At 36.3% G+C, this 22,079-nt stretch overlaps 1 protein-coding gene across 2 annotated transcripts; it reads left to right on the top strand.

The window, feature by feature from the left end:
* The first annotated feature begins 751 nt into the window (after window positions 1-751).
* LOC120149099 lies at window positions 752-20,569 on the top strand. Of its 2 annotated transcripts, none has more exons than XM_039161993.1 (12): window positions 752-1,120; window positions 1,202-1,349; window positions 1,777-1,931; window positions 2,644-2,826; window positions 5,687-5,762; window positions 12,800-12,877; window positions 13,225-13,310; window positions 13,919-13,992; window positions 17,668-17,713; window positions 18,474-18,583; window positions 18,912-19,086; window positions 20,398-20,569. In XM_039161993.1, the coding sequence occupies exons 1-12, from the start codon at window positions 863-865 to the stop codon at window positions 20,566-20,568; spliced, it is 1,560 nt and encodes a 519-aa protein (XP_039017924.1). In that variant the 5' UTR covers window positions 752-862; the 3' UTR covers window position 20,569. The 2 variants fall into 2 exon arrangements, with proteins under 2 accessions (XP_039017924.1, XP_039017925.1); XM_039161994.1 differs by lacking the exon at window positions 20,398-20,569 and adding an exon at window positions 20,033-20,317.
* The last annotated feature ends 1,510 nt before the right edge of the window (window positions 20,570-22,079 follow it).

Raw genomic sequence — 22,079 nt, forward strand, 5'->3', positions numbered from 1 at the left:
TCTTCATACTGTAAAAAAATAAAATAACAATTAAATGAAAATTAAAAATAATTTAAAAATATCACATTAATGTCACTGTTAATTTTTAAATGATGAATAATTAAAAAATATAATATTAAATATGATTTAAAAAAAATAAATGACTAAATAAATAATTTATTCTTTTATTAATTATATATAACTTCCCAGTTTCGGGCTCTGATCACGAGGGCCTTGGGCATATGCCCCTTTTGAGCATTTTTAAATAAAGAAACTCCATTTACTATTTTATTAAAAAATAATATCCAAACAACATTAATTAAAAATACTTTAAACTGTACATGTAAAATTACTTTATTTAATTTCTAAATAAAGGACACAAGAAATACATGAAATTCATTTTTTATAGAACGTAGGATCTTTAAATGCGTTTTATAAAACGCGAAAAATTTTGTGTGTAATTTAAAGATGCTTTTTTAATTAATGTTGTTTACGATTATTTTTCTAATAAAATAATAAATAAAGATTTTTCATTTAATAACACACCTCTCTTGCCCATACTCGAGTACGGTTGCCAACTTATCAAATTAAAATTCTCTATAATTAAATTGTCACTTATGTAATTTACCCATTCTAATTTGTATATCTGGTCATCTTTCAGAACATTCTACCACCTGTCCACCTCTCGGTGTTGGTCTCCGACTCGACATTAGAGTCAGCTCTTTTATTTTATTTAATTCTTAAATCAATACGGTATCTACCCCAACACATCTACCCGCCAAATCCCACACTCCATTGACAACCATTTAAACTTTAGGGTTTAATCACCTTCGTCTCTTCGGATTCAACCTTATCAACTCCTTTCTCCTACAACCAAAGAAAAATGGCTACTCACAATCTTGCTGCTATCCTAAAAAACCCATTACACGACGCTGAATACCTCCTCCTTAAGCAAACTCCACCGCCTAAATTCGGTGAAGACCAGTACGATTCTTATGTGGACTCTGATCTCTGGGATCTTCCTTCCACGCTTCTCAACCTTCGAAACGATCACTCCCACTCTGCGATCGTTATCCATGGCGCCCAGTCCTCTCAGGACATTGATTTGACTAAATTTGATGTCCAGCTTGCTCTTAATGAGGTAAGTTTTTCCATTTTAAAAAATAGTTTCATTTTTCGAGTTTCTTTGATCTAATGGTGGTTAGTTAGTTTTTCTTTCTAGGTGCTGGAAAAATTGGGTTTACAGATGAATGATGTTGGGGAGTGGAGTTTGTTTAAGTATGTGGAGGAAGCTGAGTTCGGACCTGGGGGTCCAGTTAATACTGTGTTCGTCATGGGCAAATTGTTGGATGGAAATCGAAATTGTCAAGGTACTGTTTATATTACTCGGCTACTCGCGCTTCAAGCTAAACATAGTTGGTTAAATTTTTTTTAGACTAATTCTTCTAGAACCTATATGCTGATTTCTAGGAATGCATAAGAGAAATGATTTGGCGAATATATAAAGTTAAGAACTTTAATTCCTATATTAGCTTGATTACAGTTGATTGTCTTGGTTTTTAGCTTTTAGCTTATTCTCAAATGCATTAGAAGGTGTGAGTTTGTTAAAGCTGTAAAATTGATCAACTTGGAGGCTCGCCAAATCAGGGCAGGTTTTATCTTCATCGGATACCACAAGTTCATTAGAATGTTATTGTTCAAATCCTATGGGTTATTATTATTTTGTTTATTTTTTCAGCAGAATATGCTGTAAAGCATTAGCAACTTACTGTTAGAAATACTCCACTGCTTGTTCAGGGCTGTCTAAGTGGATGACTACTGAAAGCTGTCTTAATTGGCTTCTGGAGGTGAAACTATCTAATGATCGTGTAGGGCCTTTGGTGGTTGTTGCTCTTATAAATGACTCATTGCAGTCTGCTGCATGGAAATTACCACCCACCTTGCATCATCAGGTTTGCTGTCTTTTGAGTGACCTTGACTGATTGTGATCTATCAAAAGCATGCTGCGTTAGCCATAAGCAAGAATGTGGTCTAGACATTAACAATTTCAGGGTGCTTATGACCGAACTTTACATGGAAACAAAACTTCTAAGTGCAATAGATTGATTATTAATTCCCCAATATTAGAAATCCATCTCTTTATTTTAACGATCCGATGAAGTTTGCTCCAAGAAATGCAAGTTACTGGAGAGATGAAAGGCTGTGGTTCTCACTCCAAAGTGAAATTATGAATATGAAAGGCCAGTGCCTAGTTCTAGGAAATGAAGATTTTCTTGATTATATGACATGTATGCGACATAATTTATAGAATTTTAAAGGAAGGATCCCTTTATGAATGGAAAGGTTGCCAGCCTCGGTTATTGCAACAGCTTTCTTTAAGTCTCATAGGAATCCTTTCTTAATGCTTGCCTTTTGGAACATGCACATGCATATACATATGCATATATGAATACCTGTATGTATACATATGCATATATGAATACCTGTATGTATACACATGCATATTCATTTTCGTATACATATATATAATAGGACTTGGCTTAAGGTTGCCCATCTTGTTTTACTTGGAAAAAATATTGACATTTTTTAATTGCAGTGTTTGCTTGAATATTGAATTTAACATGTTAAAATGTTTTTCTGGCTGAGATTTATTCTAACTTTCAGGAGTATCCTCCTGGAGTCATAATTCTACCTATGCAAAGTAGGACAACAAAGCCCTTTGATACAACAAACTTGGTAATATTTGCTCCTGCAAGAGTTGCTGATACTTTTGGTGATTGTGGCTTTGTTGCTCATGGAGATGCATTGATTGTGGATCCAGGATGCCGACGTGAGCACCATGAAGAGGTATGAAATACCTGTTTCTTTCATGGTTTTCCCTCACTTCCTTGAACCAACTAATTTCACTTTTAGCAAACTTCTGCTATGTCACTGACTTAAAGTTTATGTTGTCCAAGTTAACATCTCCCTTCTTTGAAAAATCAAAAGGTGCCGCTATCCATGATTTAGTTTAAATAGGATTCTTAGCTGGATTTCCTAGTTTACTCTTAATTAAGGCCCAATACCCCAAGCGGGTCAATTGTTTAGGGTATTGGGCCAACATGAAAATTATTTTGGGAACTACGATATTCTCTACAGTTCACAACGAACTCGTCACCTCGAGGTGACGAGTTTCATTAAATATAATTTTTTAATGGGTGGGTCCACTAGGGCCATTAAATTATTGGTTTTAGGTGACGAGTCCCTCTGAATTCGAAAAAAATAGTTGTTTCAAGCTGTTTGTCGACAGTCAAATTCAACGGTCATATGAAACTGATCACCTCGAGGTGATGAGTTCCACCAGTTAAAAAAAAATTTAGCATTTGAAATTTGGGTATAAATAGGGGTTTGGGGTTTTGATTTATCATCAAACCCTGAACCGAAAAACAATTGAGAAAAAAATCGACTTTCTGTGCAAAATTTCAAAAAATGGCTTCCCGAGCAGAGATGTTGCGCCTCGACAATGTCAATGTTTCATCAATCGAAGTCCCACCGGAAGGAGAAAGGAATATTCGTCAGCGTGGGATAACTTCGAAAGATCCGCATAAACAGATGCTGATATATCTTCAAAAATCCGATCTTTATCCAGCCATATTTCTACGTGGCTTCAAGGTGTACTCGACGTTGATCGAGGCTCTAATCGAACGTTGGTGGCTCAAGACGCACACTTTCCATTTCCCGAGTGGTGAAGTGACGATTACCTTGGAAGATGTCGCTTACCAACTCGGTATTCCTATTAATTTCTAACATTATATTTTAAATTTGATAAACTTAATTTTTTTACTCTAGTTTTTATTTTTTTTATTTTTAAATGTTTTAAATGGTGCCATAAAATAACTGATATGAAGTTGTCGGGTGTCACAACAAAAGATGTATGGATGAGGATCGACATCTCCGGTTGATATGCGGTATACAAATTTTCTTTTATTATTTTTTTAAATTTTTAAATTTTATATATATCAACTTTGATATTTAATATTTACAGTTTTTTTCCTTCCGTATATTGATGACGAGATCCACCGGCTGTTGCCGCAAGATTTTTTTGAGGGGTCTGAGTTATGGTGTGTCGTGACGCCGTTATTACATTTTGCGATTGTGGAGTGCCACGCTGCTGATAGAGTGCTGCGACAGTTTGCGTCGCATCAGCCGATTCCTACGGATATCGTTGAAATGGATGTACACCATAGAATCGATATGCGTGGGAAACATTCAGAAGATTGGTCGACGAGGTACGCTGCCTACATCGAGCATTGGAATCAACGTCACCTATCGCTCCCCCTGCGTTACGAGATTACACCGTTGGACCTTGATTTCAACCATTATTCCTATCTCATAAGTTACGAAGCAAATGGAAAACCATATCTCATGACAACAAAACAGAATAGAGGGAAGAATGGAAACAACATCAGGTCAGATTTCTCAGGTCCAAGTCCAAGAAGAAATCATTGGCGTCTTCATCTTCTTCAGCATCTGCCACTGAAGATTACTATAATGCATCTTAGGCTAGTTTCAGTTTTCATACCTCATATAATACTTCAGACGCGACTCAGCCGACTTGGGTTGGACATTTATGGGATGCAATCCAACACACATCTATGGTACACGAAGATGCGGGTCAGGGTGAATGGGATAACTTTGTATATAGTCAACGGAGTCGCCAAGTCGAATCAGTAACGGCTATGATGCAGTCGATGAACACGATGGTGATGACGATCAAGGCGGACGACCCCGACGTACTCGACGAGCCCCGCGACATTATCATTCGACAACTCCTCAACATCGACAAGAACTAAGGAAATATAAATAAATTTTATTAGATTGTAAATAATTTTTTACTTTGTAAACAATTTTATCTTAACAAAAATTTTAAACAATTTTGATCGTTGACAAACAGCTTGAAACAACTATTTTTTTTTGAATTCAAAGGTGATGAGCCCCCCTCTTTTTTTTAATTTTCTGAATTAATTTTTTTTAACAAAAAAATATTTCTTTAATAGACTCGTCACCTCGACGTGACGAGTCCCAATAAAACCAATAATTTAATGGCCTACGTGGGATCCATCCATTAAAAAATTGTATTTAATGGAACTTGACACCTCGAGGTGATGAGTTCGTTGTGAACTTTAGAGAATGCCGTAATTTCCAAAATAATTTTCATGTTGGCCCAATACCCTAAATAATTGACCCGCCTGGGGTATTGGGCCAAAAAAACCCTTAATTAAAGCAATAGGCTTTATGTGATCTTGTAGCTTCTATGAAATTTGTGAAATGTCATTTGATTGATCTTTCAGTTCAATCTAGACGTTATTTACCGGAGGCAATTTGAGAGTCATTACATAATATTCAGTTTCATAGTTTGATCATGAAAGGAAAATCTGTGCATTACAAGAGGGTCTTATTCATTCCACACTTTACTGTATGGGAGCATTCTCACATTGGCGAGAGTATTTCTATAGCAATTCCTTTATTCTCTTTTGTCAAAACAAATTAAAGGGTATATACTCCAGTAAAAAAGGAAAGGAAAATGATCATCTAAAGGTGTGATACTTTATTTAGCTTAGTAAAATATTTTTCTATAAAACCTTAGTGATTATGTGATCTTTTGTTCTATGGTTATCTAGCTCTGTTCTTTTCACTTGATGTTGACACAACTGTTTTGTTTGACCAGCTCAAGCAAATTGTAGCTTCCTTGCCAAAAAAGTTGATTGTCTTTGTTACCCATCATCACCGTGATCATGTTGACGGTCAGTTTCACGAAGTACTTCTTCCTATGTTATGTGAATTTTGCATTATTTAACCTCTTCATCTATGTAATTTACATCATTTATTCAATATTTGTTTGTTGTGAGGCACTTCTCTAAATATTTTAAAGAAAGGAAAATCTTTCCTGTTAATAAGAATATAGATGATAGATTTTGGAATAAGTTGGCTACAAAAAATAAAAATCAACCCAAGAGTAATTAGGCTGGGTTAGTTCAAATAGAAAGCCTAAATATGAGAATTAGAAAGAAGTCGATTTGAGGAAAATGATTAGGGGAATATTGGTTGAATTCTGTTAGCTTTGATCTATAAGCTTTTGATTTAACAACATTTACTAATTATATATATATATATATATATATATATGAGCAATTTTACAAATTATTTCTTAAACCATTTCGTAAAAAATTCTTTGCAAACTCTTATTAAACATTTTCAATTCAAATTCTAAAAAAACATTTTTTTTAAATGTTTCACATCTTACTAATGTCTTTGAGATATCTAAAATCTGATTTGAGTTGAATTGAAAATGTTTTTTTAATGCATTTTAAAGAGGACATATATAACCGAAAACCAATATAAACATTTGTAGACATTTAAAAACATAATTTTGAGAATTCAAAATCATTATAAACAATTCTGAACTAATTAATCGAAATATGCAATATTGGAATTATGTTTAGAAAAGAATGAATCTCATTAAGCTTAAGGTTTTGTTATATCAAAACAAAGATCAATTCAAACCTTATGAAGCTAATAACCTTTCCCTTTCTGATAAGACAAGATAAATTTGCTAGTGAAAACTCTCCTTAAATAATTTAAATGTTTTCAATAGAAGTTCCCCCTCAATAAAATCTTTTTTTTTTTGTTGCAAATTTGCAAGGACATTTTAAACTATAAATTCCAATCATCAACACGTGATGATTTGTTGCATTGGAGTAGAAGGTGATGCTCCACCACCCAGAAAAGCACTCCCTGCTTGCTGGTGGAATATCGTCATCCTCTTTGGTTTCGCCAACACCCTTGTGATGCTCAAGTTTATCGTATTGTAGCACACTTAAATGGATGAGCGCTTCTCTTACTTGGATGCTCGTTTTAATATGGTGGAGAATGATCTTTCAGTATTATGTGGTGATATGGATTGTCTCACTGCTCACTTCTTTCCATCTCCTCCACCTCCTTTCGTTGAACCAATTAACGATGATATTCACGCTTTGAGGTGTGGTTCTTAGGACTAGGAGTTGAACTTAGAGGTATAGTTTTTATGTTTTTCTGGGATCGAACTTTGGTCTTGATGACCATTAGGCTGTTTTTAGTATGTGTGGGATATTGTCGTTTTGGATTTTGGATGTTTATGTTTAATCAGATTTTGGTTATTTTCATGTGCATATTGAATATCTTATGAACTGCATATGTTTTAGATTGGTATTCTCCTATTGAGCTTAATTGCTTTTGATATAACATTTGATATTTTTTTTTGATAAGATTAGAAGGCCTCATTAAAAATCTCCTTCTTGATTAATGGAGCTTGAAAAGAAGCTCCTTAATCATTGGAAGGAGGAAAAGAGCGCCTTAGATTTTCATTAAAGAAAATAAGATTACAACCTCGATAGATCTCTTCGAAATAACCCTTACAACAGTCTATAAATCCCACCCGAACAGGAATCAAATGCTAAACTGAAACAACAAACAACATAAAAATTAGCCTATTCCAGCCTTTGCTAAAGCATCGGCGTCCATATTAGCTGACCTTGCAACCCAATTTATAACCCCCCCCAAAATCTAAGATTGTCAACTATATCACTAACAACGAATGCATAAACAACTGGGCATGAATTGACATTGTTGATCCAGTCTACTGCAACCCTGCTATCACTCTCAACAATAAGCCTATCTTTAACCCTCCCTTGAGCAGAAGCATATAATGAAATATCCCTCTGGATAGCTTTAAGTTTGATCATAGTCGGAGGTCCCGGACCAGTTGACTCTTGAAAAGAACCTAGGACTGAACCTGAATGATCCCTCCAAATACCTCCTATACCCGATTTCTTCCAGTCACTACTAACGGCTGCGTCCACATTCAATTTAAAAAAACCAGAAGGGGGAGGTACCCAAGGGAATGAAGAAGACTTCATAGAACTGTAGGGCGAGTAGGAATCTGCTAATGAAGGATCCATAATCAAGGAATCCTTATGAATAGAAACGTCCTTGTGCTTAGCTAGAAACCAAGAAGCCAGCCTAACTCGTGATAAGAAAAATAACTCTAACTGATCAAGCTTTCCCCCTTCAAAGACAATAAAATTTCTGGCCTTCCAAATGGTCCAAATGATAGCCCCAGGAATGAAAATCCAAATAGAAGAATTTGATTTCAACTCATCCCAAGTAGTAAGAAAGGTTTTTGCATCAGCAGGAAACACATAACCAAATCTCCAAAAATTATAAAATTTGTACCACAAAGCCCATGCAACCGAACATGTAAAGAATAAGTGCGTGGAAGTTTCCACAACAAATTTACAAAGAGGGCATAAATCATCCTCAATACCTTGAACACCTCTTTTAATCAGATCGGATTTAACAGCTAGCTTGCAAAGCACAGCCTGCCACATTAAAGATTCAACTCTAGGGGTACCAAACCTCTCCAAATAATGTTATTCCAGAAGCAAACATCATCTGATCCTGAAGCACAACTTTTAATACAAGAACTGACTGAAAAAACACCATCCCCACTGCCTTTCCAAAGTAAAATATCACTGTAATCTTTAGACAAAGAATAGGGAGAGATGAAGCTCACCAAGTTACACCATTGTTCAACCTCCCAATCATTTAAATTTCTTCTAACTTGAACATCCCAAACCCAACCAGATGGAAGGAATTCCCCAAACTCACAAAGTTTACCAGATCTATTAGAAGAAACCGAAAACAATCTAGGAAAAAGAAACTGAAGCGGATAATCTGCAGCCCAACTATCTTGCCAAAAACGAATAAGCTTACCATTTCCAACATAAAAACTACACAAACTTTGAAACTTAAAGCCAAAGGAGTCTTGTTTGTAAAGATTGTTAACCACCGATCTCCAAAGCCAAGAAGATTGAGGAGAAACCTTGCTATCAAACAGTAACCTTGAAGAATCAATGTTGTATTTGCTACAAATAAAATTCCTCCAAACAGAGTGTCTCTCATTTGCAAATCTCCAAGACCATTTCCCTAGCAATGCTCTATTCATACTAGTCAGATTCCGGACTCCCAGACCACCCTCATTCTTAGGTTTACATACATCATCCCATTTAATCCAGTGAATCTTCTTTGAACCATTTCCCCCCCCCCCTCCCCATAAAAAATTAGACATGATCGAGTTGAGAGCCTTAAGGATTGAAACTGGAATCTTGAACATAGATAGGAAATACGTAGGCAGTGAGGACAAAACCGATTTGATCAAAACCAGTCTCCCTGCTAATGATAGTGTAGCAGCCTTCCAACCCGCTAATTTAGTATGAAAATTCTGCACCACCGGTTCCCAAATAGCAGATGCATTCTTAGTTGCCCCTAGTGGGAGACCTAAGTAGTTAGAGGGGAAACTCCCAACAGAACAACCAATAGAAGCTGCCCAGGTCTGAACCTCCTCTTGGGAAATATTAATCCCAAACAAACTGCTTTTCTTTAGGTTAAGTTGCAGCCCTGACATAACCTCAAAAACTCTGAGCACCCTCTTCACATTCATAATCTGTGTTTTTGAAGCTCCACAGAAAATAATTAAATCATCAGCAAACTGTAAATGTGTGAGCTTGAAGGACCCTTCCTTCTTGCTAACTGTCAAACCAGAAAATAGTCCTTCAGAAACAACCCTCAGTATTAATGAATTCAACAACTCCCCTACTAGATTAAATAACAAAGGTGAAAGTGAACATCACTGTCTTAGTCCCTTGGCCATCGAAAATTCCTCGGTTGGAGACCCATTGACTAACACTGAAATGGAGGCAGTAGAGACACATTTCCTGATCCAACTAGTCCAAGTCGAACCAAATCCCATTTTTTCCATCACCTTGAATAAGATAGGCCAATCAACCGTGTCATAAGCCTTTTTGAAATCTACTTTAAAAACACAACCCTTTAGCCCTTTCTTCCTCCAATAGTCAATGCCCTCGTTAGCAATGAGAGAGCAATCCAAAATTTGCCGACTGGGTATTAAAGCAAACTGTGATTGGCTGATGATATCTCCCATACAGCTTCTAATCCTCCTTGACAGACACTTGGAAAGAATCTTGTATACACCTCCTACTAGACTAATAGGTCTATAATCATCTAAACTTCCAATGTTAGAACCCTTTGGAAGAAGGGTGATAAAGGTGTGGTTAATACCATGTTCCCAATTTTTCCCCTTATGGAATATGTGAAAAAACTGCATGATGTTACCTTTAAGTACAAACCAAAACCTTTTATAAAATCCCAAGTTCAATCCGTCGGGCCCCGGAGCTTTATTACTATCGCAAGACTTTAAAGTCTCCCAAACCTCCTCCTCCTCAAATTCCTTCTCTAAAAGAATGTTTTGATCCATGAAAATTCTAGGAAAAGTCAACCCAATGTCTTCCACATCCAAAGTAGACCGATTATTGAAAATATTAAAAAAGTGCTCTTTAACAGTGGCCTTAATTACAACTGGATCATGAGTAATATTCCCCTCAATTAACAAAGCATTCAACGCATTACGTTTTCTTCTAACTGAAGCGCAAGTATGGAAGAATCGAGTGTTTCGGTCCCCATCGTTAATCCACTTCTTTCTGGAATTTTGATACCAAATCTGTTCCTCTATTCTAAGGAGTCTCCACAACTCTGATCTACAATTACGTAACTCCTCGATTTTCCCCTGAACCGAGCTGTCCTGCAACATCTGAACGTCCTCCTCTAACTTGTGAATTCTCCTTTCCAAATCTGAGATTGAGGCTCCCAGAAATTGATTTTTCTACCCTGTCCAATTCTTAATGGCAACCTTAGACTTCTTCAAAACACTTAGGATTCCAGCTTTTCTCCCATCTTTCTTGCAATCTGCTATAGTATGACAAACCATTTCCTCAAAACCTTCTTCCTCCATCAAATAATTAAATAGTCTGAAAGGTTTTTTCCCCCAATCAACTCCGCCATCTTGTAAAAGAATAGCATTATGGTGTGAAATAGATTTAGGAATAAGTGACTGAATTATCTCGGGAAAAACGTCCAAAAATTGTCCGTCCACCAAAAACCTGTCCAACCTAACAAAAGTCGGATCATCTTGGTTATTGCACCAAGTGAACCTTCCCCCATTCAAAGGCAGATTAATTAGACCTGTTGACTGAATAAACTGAGTGAAAATCCTCATAGAAAGTCTGTTCTGAGCTCTGCCCACCTTCTCATCCTCACACAAGTAGACATTAAAGTCCCCTCCAACACAAACCGACAGATCCTGTCCAGAAATGAACACGCTCAGTTCTTCAAAAAAACTTTCTTTTTCTTCATCCACTGAGGGTCCATAAACATTAATGAGAATACTTCTGAACTGATTAAATCTGAATTTCCCTATAACCGCAATGAATCTTCTGTTAATACTGTGATTTTCCATTTCAAACACATTTTCATCCCAACAAAATAATAACCCCCCTGAAGAACCAGTAGCTGGAGATTCAATAACCCCCTGAAAAATATTCAATCCCTTCCTTCTCAAAAAAGACTTGTGGATGTTTTTTGTTTTAGTTTCTTGTAGCCAAAGAAAAGAAGGATGATAGTTAGAGACTAATCTCTGAACTGCTTTGTTTCTCTTTTTCCCAAACCCCTAACATTCCATGAAATTATAGCTAGTTTATCCTTCATAAAAACTAATGAATAATCTAGTTTCCCCAAAATGGCAACTCAGTTTGCCACCTTCAAACCTTTCTCCAGCTCAATGATTTTATCCAAGAAAGCTTCCTTCCCCTGTGTAAAAGAAACCCCCAGAATCTGACTAACTTGCCATGTAGCTACTGCTTCATCCAAGAGTTCCGAGAAACCTGAAGAAGATGCTGTATAAATATTGACATGTTCTAAAGCTTCTCTAACCAGAATTCTTTTTGCCCTTCTCTTAGAAGATAACATTTGATATTTTCAAATTTCTTTTTCTTTGAAAGAGATATTTTCAAATTTCACTTAGTGATATTATGCTTTACTCGCTTCCTGATATACCAAAAATGGGTTGAATTAAAGAAAATGTGCATATGCTCATATTGTCTATGTAATAATGTATTGGTATTGAACACTAGATAAATTGATCATGCAAGTGTTCTTATTATATTATAATCTTCATGCAATTGTGCTTATTGTCTATGCATTGGCAAGGACAGGTATTTATAGGAATTCCCTATATTTAACTTGCTTGCATTTGGCCTGCTTCTACACTTTCTTACAGTGGTTTTTCGTGGAATTCATATTGTTTTTCATTTTAAGCCTTTATGGTGTCTGTTGATGCTTCATTGTGTTTGCAGTCCTTTTATCAAGAACTTTTATTATCAATAATTTTTTTTTTTGCTTAGTCGGGATTTTTTTTTCATGCATGAATCTTAAATGTTGGTTGCTTTATACAGATATGCTTGATTGGCATGGAACTTGAATTTTGAATAAAGATATTAGTCTTAACAACTTTCTAGATTGATAGCTAGCTTATATTTATCCTTAATAGGATTGATGATTGATGTGAATGAACAGTCTGCCTTGTGTTTTCTAGAAGACCAAGGAATCTCTTCCTGGAAGTACTTTTTAACTGTTTCCTTTTGTATGATTATGAGGCTAATAAGTCACTTCATATAATGAGGTCCAACAGGCTGCTGACTTCACTATTTATTAAAAAAGGATGTATTTGGAACCATATCTCCATGTTATTTCATAATGTTATACAATCAACTAAGGCTATTCATTACCATTTTCATGCCAACTGAGATTGTTCTTCTGAATTAACATGCTCTTAGTTTTATATTTATGCTTCAAATTTCTATACTCTATACTGACTGATGGTTTTCTTCAGGTCTTTCTGTTATCCAAAAATGCAATCCTAATGCTACAATGATTGCACATGAAAACACTATGTGTCGCATTGGAAAAGGTCAGAAATGGTGTTTATGTTTGAATTCTTATCATTTTATCATTTTCTTTCAATAGCCTAGCTGCTAATTACACTAATTGGAATGGGAGACCCAACTCTAAATTCACTTTCATTCAGCTATTAATAGAAAACAAAAGGCTACTAAACATATTCTCCCTTTTTTACCATGCAAGGCTGATAAATGCCCCATCCAAGCCTGATGGTTCATTGAATGATTGAAATAAGTATATACCCCATTAAATAACTTGAATAACTTGTCATACATATAATTATATCACTCAGAACCTTTGATTTACTTCACGATTCTCTGTCAAGATCATGGTTTGGTTGTGGTCATATGTTGACAGGTGACTGGTCTCTTGGCTATACCTCAGTTTCTGGAGGAGAAGACATTTTGGTTGGTGGTCAGAGATTGACCGTCATTTTTGCTCCAGTATTTCTCTTTTAACTTTCTATCTTCTACAATTTGTACTTTCTGTTATTTTTTATTAAATGGCTAGGTTGCACTCTAGACGTTGTGCTTGGTCCTACCTTAACAGAAAGACTGCAAGATAGGAAGAAAAACATGCAACACATTTTTGAAGTTGTTATATAGTAATTTCCTTGGAAGTTACCTTGCGTATTACTGATCCTCATGTTGTGATATGGTAACTTTGAATGGCATTTATGGAAAATCTTCATTGATATCCCCATGTAGAATGGAGTAGATAGTTACAACTTAAAATAACGAGCTCCTTTATTAATACTACTCAATTATGGAGGTTTGTTTTCTAAGTATTAGGAAGCCCAAGGTGCGGTTCCCATTTGGCTATTTCAAGATCATAGAGGTGTTTATCAACTAATATGACATTTGGAAAACAGAATAATAAGAATATATAATCGTGCTGTACTTGGCTAGTTTTTGTTTATATAAACACCGTTAAATGATTATATGTGCATTTAATAATACAGTTATTTGTGATCACTAATTTTTCGATCTCTTAAGTGCAATTTGGATGTGCAACTTTCTGTTTTATCTGGAAAACATTCTTCTTAATTCAGGGACACACGGATGGTCATGTGGCATTGCTTGATGTTAGTACTAACTCATTAATTGTGGGTGATCACTGTGTGGGGTAAGATTTTTTGTCCAAAACTCTTGAATAACAGGATAGCATAAATAAAAGTATATAAAAAATATTCTTTATTTGTTTGTGCATGAAAAGTATGACTTACAAAATTCTACAGTTCGCATTCAGATATGCATATTGACATTAGTGAGATGAGCGTTCACATAAATTTACTTTGGTGGAAAAGAAGGTTTATCTTCTTGTTGATTAAACTAAGGTTGAACCTTTTGCCATCAAGAACAAGTCCATGAAAACCTAGTGAGAGAAGCTCCCGCTTCTCTCTTGGTTCAAGGCGTCTTTTATTTTTCATCCATCATTTCTTCTCATCTTTTTCCATCGCCGCTCGCCCAAGTCTTTCATTATTGTCCTCCGGCCGCCGTCTGTCGTCCGACATCCGCCGTCCGCCGTCTGCCGTCCGACATCCGCCGTTCGCCGTCTGCCGTCCGACATCCGCCGTCCGCCGCCACTTTCCGTCATCCGTTCTTCGCCATTTTTCATCAGGAAGATCGTCTCCTCACTCTGTTTTCTTTTTTGAGTTTGGATTTTCGAGAAAGTCTTTCTTTCGGCGCAGATCTGATCGCCGTTATTTACCGGTTTTGCCGCGGCCGTCGTCAGTTCCTCGTATGACCTTCGGGCTCGTCTTTCACTTGCGATCTTTTCCTTTTCTGTCCTGGCGTTCAGTCTTGCTGCCATTCCCCGTGAGTCTGCCTTTGACCGGTTCGATTTATCAGAACAAGCCAAGGTTCTGCTAAGCGATTCCCCCGATCTAATCCACGTCTGAGAGTTTTGTTGAAGGCAGTATCTGATTTTCACGATCGCGTTTTAGTCTGAGGGTTTGGTAGAAGGAAGTTTACGTTGTTCCTCCTTTTCGATGGCTCAGGACCTTCCTGTCCGACTCTCTTTATCCCTACCATCCTTCTCTTCTTCGCCGGCCAGTCAAACATTCTCCATCGCCGGGCGTGCGACAGGGATTTTACGTTAAGTCACTGAGATTTCCTCTAATGTCGGGTGAAGGAATCCTCCCGTGTAACCAGAAGAGACCTCCGGTCATAGCTCCTCCGTCCTCTGCAGCCTCGCCTTCTTCGCCTACTCATCATTCTCATCATGACAAGGTTCGTACCATCTTCATTTCGGGTCTGCCTATAGATGTCAAAGAGAGAGAGCTGCAAAACTTGCTGAGATGGCTTCCAGGTTTTGAAGCCTCGCAAGTGAGCTTCAAGGGAAAAGAGCCCAAGGGTTGCGCTCTATTCTCTAATGCAAAATTTGCTGTTGCTGCCAAAGATACCCTTCAGGAGATGGTTTTTGATGCCAAGTTGAAGTCTCTTTTGCACATTGAGATGGCAAAGAAAAATCTGGTTGTTAAAAAAGGAATGGGTACTGATTCTGTTGCAGTGGACATTTATAGTTGTCATCCTGTTCCTCCGGTTTTGCCTGTGCCAAATCCAGCTCCTGGAGCGTCTCCAAGTATTCACGTGCATGATAAATCTGGGTGTTATGTTGAAAAGTCTACCGCAGTTGCTGTCCAAGATGGATCCGGGGAGTCCACTACAAAGGGTTGCATCAATGACAAGTCTGGATGCTTCACGTTATTTATTGATAATTTACCAGAGAAGATCCATTGGAAGAGGTTTGGATCTTTATTTTGCTCTCATGGCCGGGTACTTGATGCTTTTATTCCAAATAAAAGGAATTCAAAAGGAGTTCGTTTTGGTTTTATTCGCTTCGCATCATTCGAAGAAGCAAGGAGAACGATCCCTAAAATGAATGGCTCTCGTATCGACGGCAGCAAAATTGGTGTTTCTTTCGCTAAATTCAAACCTTGTCATTCATATTGGAGAAAGTCATCGACAAGTATTCTTCGCAAGTCTGGGATGGAAGATGATTCGAGTAAGAATCATTATAAAGTTGAAGGTGTTATAGATGAAGAAAAACTCCAGGTGTTGAGCAATTGTCTAGTGGGGTGGTGCAAGGACTTTGTTAAAATTGGCCATCTCGCTAGACAAATGCAATCGAAGGGTCTCACTGGCTTCACATTAATGAGAGCTGTTGGTAATGCGATTTTAATGATTTTCGAAGACAATGCTTCATTGAGAAGTGTAAAGAACGACAAATCAAAGATTCTCGCAGAGTGGTTCTCCATAGTCGAAGCTTGGTCAGAGAGTTTGGTAATGGAGTGTCGTCGAGTATGGCTAGTTTGCGAGGGTGTTCCTTTTCACGCATGGAATTGGAATACTTTCAAGAACATTGCTGATAAGTGGGGTCTTTTATTGGCTATCGACGAAAGTTGTCAATCTCCATCATCCTTTGATCGGGCTAAAATTCAAGTCCTAACAAAGGCTGATGCGAGAATTGATTCGATGGTTGAATTGAAGGTTGGTGACAATTTCTTCAAGGTCATGGTGCATGAGATAGAACCTTCATTCAAACCAAACTCTTGGGTTCCTGAAGAATACAAGTCTCATTAGATCTCGTCTCTTCATTTGTGGTTTTATTTTAGTCTATATTGTTGTAGGTGTTGCTTTCATTTTGTATTATGTTCTGTCGCGTTGTTTTATTACTACTGTTGGTGGTGTAATTAGTAGTAAGGTGATTTGACTGTGGCTTTGGAAGAGGTTTTATGAGGTTAAGGTTTTTGTTGTAATGGTGTACATCACCATGAGAGGATATTCTGTGGTGTCTTTTGTATCGGGTATTATATTAATAAAATCTGAGGTACTCTTTTCTTCCTTCCAATGTTCGTTAACATACTTTTAGTATGTGAACGAATACGAAGGGAGTTTTTAATGAGACCTCCAACTTCTATAAAAAAAAAAAAACCTTTTGCCATCATTCAAATTGAAAGGCCTGAAGTTCTAACATTGTGGTGTTGGACTGAAAAATCATGAAATTACTAACATTGTTATTTAAACATCACAAGCACATGAAAACACTCTTTCAAGAAATAAAAAAAGGAAAAAAAAGACAGAAAGAACTTCCTTTCGTTGTTGAAGTATGAATAAAATTTGTTAATAAGGTTTTGGAGAAAAGGTTTGTTGCGAAGAAGGTACATGAAGAGTAAAGGAAATGCATATGTTAAAAAGGTTTAGTAACTAGGATTCAACATTAAAATTGTCAAGCAGCAAAAATTTTAGATCCATCTTAAGCAAACAAAACCTACATTCATTAATAATAAAAACTTAATCCTTTTGTTGTTTTCTAGTTTAAAAAATATATTTTGAAGTGATGACATGATAAGATTTTTTTAATATACTTACAGTAAAAAGTTGCGGAGGAAGCCATTTGGCAACTTTAATTTTTCATTAATTACAATTTGTTCCCTTCTTTTCAAAAACTTTAATCTTGGTTAATGAACAGAGTAGTTCCGTCAAGCTGGTTGTGAACTTTATGGTGTGGGTGTATGACTTAAAGCCCATCCAATCCTATGAATCTAAAATGATTAATAGCTGTGGTTTGAGATTGGTCTGTAGCTTTTAAAGATTTTTAACATATGAAGGTATACATATCATCCAGTTATGTTCCTATTCTACAATGGGTTGCAGAAGTTGGTGTTAATTTTCGTGAAAAGATGAACCCATGCAAAATGACTTGATTCTGAACCTAAACTAATATCATAGGTTTTTCTCTTAATTCTTATTTTCTTCACGGAACTCCCTTGCTAATACGCCTGTGGATTTGTCACAGCCAAGGAAGTGCTGCTCTGGACATTAATTCTGGTGGAAACATGACTGTAAGCACATTTGAAAGCCCTAGTGATTTTTTTGGCATACTAGTTCAATGGCAAATCAATAAGCTTTATCTATCATATTTCAGTGTTTTCTACTGATTTATTTTTTGTTTCCTATTGTTTAACTGAACATTAGCTGAAGTTTTCCTTCAATTGTATTTGAAGTTATATGTTATGGGGGAACATAAAAGGTATATGGAGAGAGTTATACTTGCCTAGAATTTTATTTTCTGAAACAAGACCATAACAAAGTTGATCTTGGCACATAATAAATGTATTCTTGCAGAAATTACTTCTGTTTTGCTTCTTTTAGCATCAAAACTTAATCAGTTGGGTTCAATTTTCTGCACCTAAATAAGACCCTTAACCTTTGCATCTATATCGATAAACCCTTAACCTTTTGATTTGTACCAAATACCTTGGTACATGGACTCGACTATGAGCATCATATACAAGTATACTCAATCTTTTATAAGTTTTTCCATATATTTGGAGAATCATACCCCCATATTTATGTCCGATTATGTGTTGGATATGAGTTTTGAATACCAATACTTAATGAGAAATTGGAACAATAAGCCTTGAATATAAATCAATCTTTTGCTTGAAACAGGAACTTATTCGGGTACAAATGGAACGATAAGGACTTAAGAAATGTATAATAGTCAGGGAGTTGCTTTAGTATTTTAGCCTATTAAGTTTTCTCTTCTACTTGAGCCTTGTATGACATTGTTTCTGAATGAAATTTCTATATTTTATGCAGGAATACTTCCGAACAACTTATAATTTTTTGGAGCTTTCACCGCATACCTTGATCCCCATGCATGGGAGAGTGAACATGTGGCCAAAGAACATGCTTTGTGGATATCTCAAGTATGAAGCAATCTTTACTGCTACTATTACTACCACTCTACCTTGATCGTTTCGAAATCTATCTTGGGACATCAGAAAATCTCATTATATCTAAACAATTGACAATTAGCATTTCTCGTCTCAGAATATCTTTTTCAAGTTTTTTGTTTTATTTTTGTGATACCTTTCATAGGTACTTGGACAGAGTTATGCAATGCTGACAATGACAAGTTAGGCTGATAGTTATCTTATATATATAAAGCTCACTTTTTTGTTGGATAATTTGATTCTCTAGCATCATGGAATTGCAAACAACATAGAATTTTTTATAGAGATTCCTTCTAATCAGGAACCGAAGGAGCAGAGAAGCAAGCATTTTGAAAGCCATAGAAAATGGAGCAGAAACACTGTTTGACATAGTTGCTAATGTGTATTCCGGGGTTGACCACAGTTTCTGGATTGCTGCTGCATCAAATGTCAGGCTACATGTGGATCATCTAGACCAACAAAAGAAGTTACCAGAGGTATTTTTTAATCAGATTTTAGGATAAATTCTTTTTCCCATGCTTATAATCGATTGCATATTTTCATAAAACTGCACTCAGTTGGGAGTCGTCATTTTCCTCATCTCTAGCATGCAACTTTCTTTTTGTTTTTGTTTGATTATTAGATTTATAAGAAATCAAATCAAAGTAACTGAAATTGGTTAACTGTACTCATATGGACCAAGAAAATGTTAGATCAATTACATATCTTAATAGTCTTTTGCAGGTCGTTTAGTTATACATGAATCTCCAGCATTCTTTATGCTGAAATACTAGTGGATATTTCCTTCTTTTCTAGAAGATATGTCTGAAATTGCTGGAATCTTGGCACCATGATCAAATAGTTGAGTATTTTCTAAAGCATGCCTTTAAATGATTATTTTCCTTTATTAGTTGGTGTTGAGTGGTGTTATCTCACATTGGTTACTCGCATTAGGTGTTCTATGGTCTTAGATTCTAAGTTGGGTCTCTCCATAGATAGCCAATCGGTTTTATGTTAGATGTTTAACATGTTATTAGCGCCCAAGGTGGTCGTGTTCTTGTTGCCTCTTATGATTTTGCAATGTAGTGTGCCCTTTAGTATGGTAGTAGATTGCATTTAGAATGGTAAAAATAGGTTTCAAGGGGTAACTAGAGTCTGAACCCTCTGTGTTGGTTTGACATTTTAAATTACCTCAACATTGAGCCATCAAAGAGAATGCTCGGTGAGTATCGTAGTTTGATTAGGATTAACACATTTAACTAAAAAACATATAATTTGAGATGGTCAACCAAAATACATCATGGAATTTCCGTTATGTTCCGGTTCAAAAACCTATGCTGCTTATAGTCGGATATTTGTTTTAGATTTAAAATTATTAGGATCAGCATTTTAGTGTCTTTACATTATTGAGACAACTGCAACCTTTACTGTGAGAAAATGCAGGGCTTCTCGATGGAAAAATTTGTTGACAGTTTCGATGAATTTGAGAGCCAAGTGGCTGCTCTTGACACAAACCCTGGAAAGTTATAACTGTGGATCACGACTCACCTGCATTATCTGTTGGATGGCCTTATACGTGCAGCTTCTCTGATTTATATAGCTAAAGAGATCCTAAAATCTAGAACATTTTACATGCAATTATATTGTCATGTCAGCTCTGAACTAGTTTCATTATCGGATAATAGAAATTCACGAGTAATATTTAATCATATATATTTTTCTTAGACCGATTCATGCTTTATCATAAATTGGATATCGGGATGGAAAGATTTTTTATCGGCTTAGTGTTGCTCAATTGAATCATGTAGGAATTTTCTGTTCAGAAGTTTCATAAAACTTGGGCGCCTTTCTTTGTGAGGTGGACCTGTGCATATCTTAGAAGCAGGTGTGTGAAGCAGAAGATGCCTAGTTTGCTTATTACTGGGACATTGGCTGGCATTGCTGGGTATTTACTCGGTAAAAAACATGCTTTGATCTGAGCAAAAAAAGGGAAAGGGGGGCCAGGCAATATTCATCTACTGGTAATTCATAATATGTTTTCAAATGGCAAAAAATGGGTTGTTGGAGCAGTAACTTATGGTAGATTGATGTATCAGATTTCAGTCCAGAAACTGTAACATCATTTTTTAGTATAACCGCTTATATTTGATCTATTAATCGATTAATTCGAATCTTATTAATCGATTAATTCAAATCTTATTAATCGATTAATCTAAACAGGGTATTGCAGAGAATAATATGGGAACATTCCTCTCAATTCAATTGCTCGTCTTTTAAGATATTGCTGTTAATTGTCCCTGTTCAAATTTTATATCTTTTACAGCAGAATTTAGTTTCTGCTTGCAACTTCCATGCCTTGGTTGAGAACGTTTTAGGCACCTAATTTACATCACATTATTTTTAATTATCATAAAACTATAGACAACCAAGCAATTTGAAATGGCTCTTTTTACAGAAGGAAGTCTCTAACACTAATAATTAGACAACTCGTGTAGACTAGCATAATTAACAAAATTTTCTACAAAATGAAGCAACCTTTTCAGCGTGGGTCATGCATGAATATTCATTTTCCTTTCCATATGATTAGTGATATTAAGGTGTGCAGAAACACCACAGATTTCCCTCTGCTCAATTAATTTATATGTATATATATATTACATAAAATCAAAATTTTCATATATCACTACCTAATTCATCGGAACTCATTTATGATTTTAGAAATTATTGAAATAAACGTTTCACACATGGAGTCGGAATGTGAGGAGAATAAGAGCACGGGTAAGCTGTAGAAGATGTTAGAAGTTTGGTGACCACCAATAACAAGGTTTGGTGTGTAATAGCGAAGGATGGAACGAGTACATTTGTTGCGGCAGCACGTGAACCATTCCCCAAACCCCAACAGAGTAGCGTGTAGTTTATGTGAGTCAAAACCCACAATGGAGTAACGAGTAAAACATTGTTCATTGCAAACACAAAACAAATGTGAACATCAGAAAGATGCAAACAGAGTTGGACCAGTCCCAATATTCGGATGTGTCCGTCTACCCATCTTAGTTATGCACAGCTTTGACTTCCGAGCACCTAGAGGTGGTACGACGTGTCAGGGATAGGTTCTAGGTGGTACGGCGTGTCAGGGATAGGGATGACAAACAGGCGGGTCGGGTGCAGATACCTCCTCTCCCATCCCCATCTCCACCTAATATTTTCAAATCCACCACCCGTCCACCATATATGATGAGTAAAATTTTTCAAATCCACATCCGCCCACGCAGGTACATTCTCAAATCCATCCCCACACCCACTACCCAACTGGAGACGTACCCGACTAGACCCGCCCGACAATAACCTTAAGTTATACATAAGTAACAAACATAGAAAAACACGTCCATTAAGAAATATAATAAAATAAACCAAGGATTATCTGAGTTAAGTGTTAACATAGATCTTAAAGTACATAAAACATTATAAAAAAAGACATAATTAAAGCCTA

Source organism: Hibiscus syriacus, unplaced genomic scaffold (assembly GCF_006381635.1).
Source record: "Hibiscus syriacus cultivar Baekdansim isolate YM2019G1 unplaced genomic scaffold, ASM638163v2 tig00110988_pilon, whole genome shotgun sequence".
NCBI classification, from domain to species: Eukaryota; Viridiplantae; Streptophyta; class Magnoliopsida; order Malvales; family Malvaceae; genus Hibiscus; species Hibiscus syriacus.

Excerpts from the sequence above, each read along its gene's own strand:
- LOC120149099 (XM_039161993.1), top strand. The coding sequence starts at position 863 with ATGGCTACTCACAATCTTGCTGCTATCCTAAAAAACCCATTACACGAC. Across the intron at positions 1,121-1,201 it reads TCCAGCTTGCTCTTAATGAG|GTGCTGGAAAAATTGGGTTT; the intron begins GTAAGTTTTTCC and ends TTTTCTTTCTAG. Across the intron at positions 18,584-18,911 it reads ATGCTTTGTGGATATCTCAA|GAACCGAAGGAGCAGAGAAG; the intron begins GTATGAAGCAAT and ends CCTTCTAATCAG.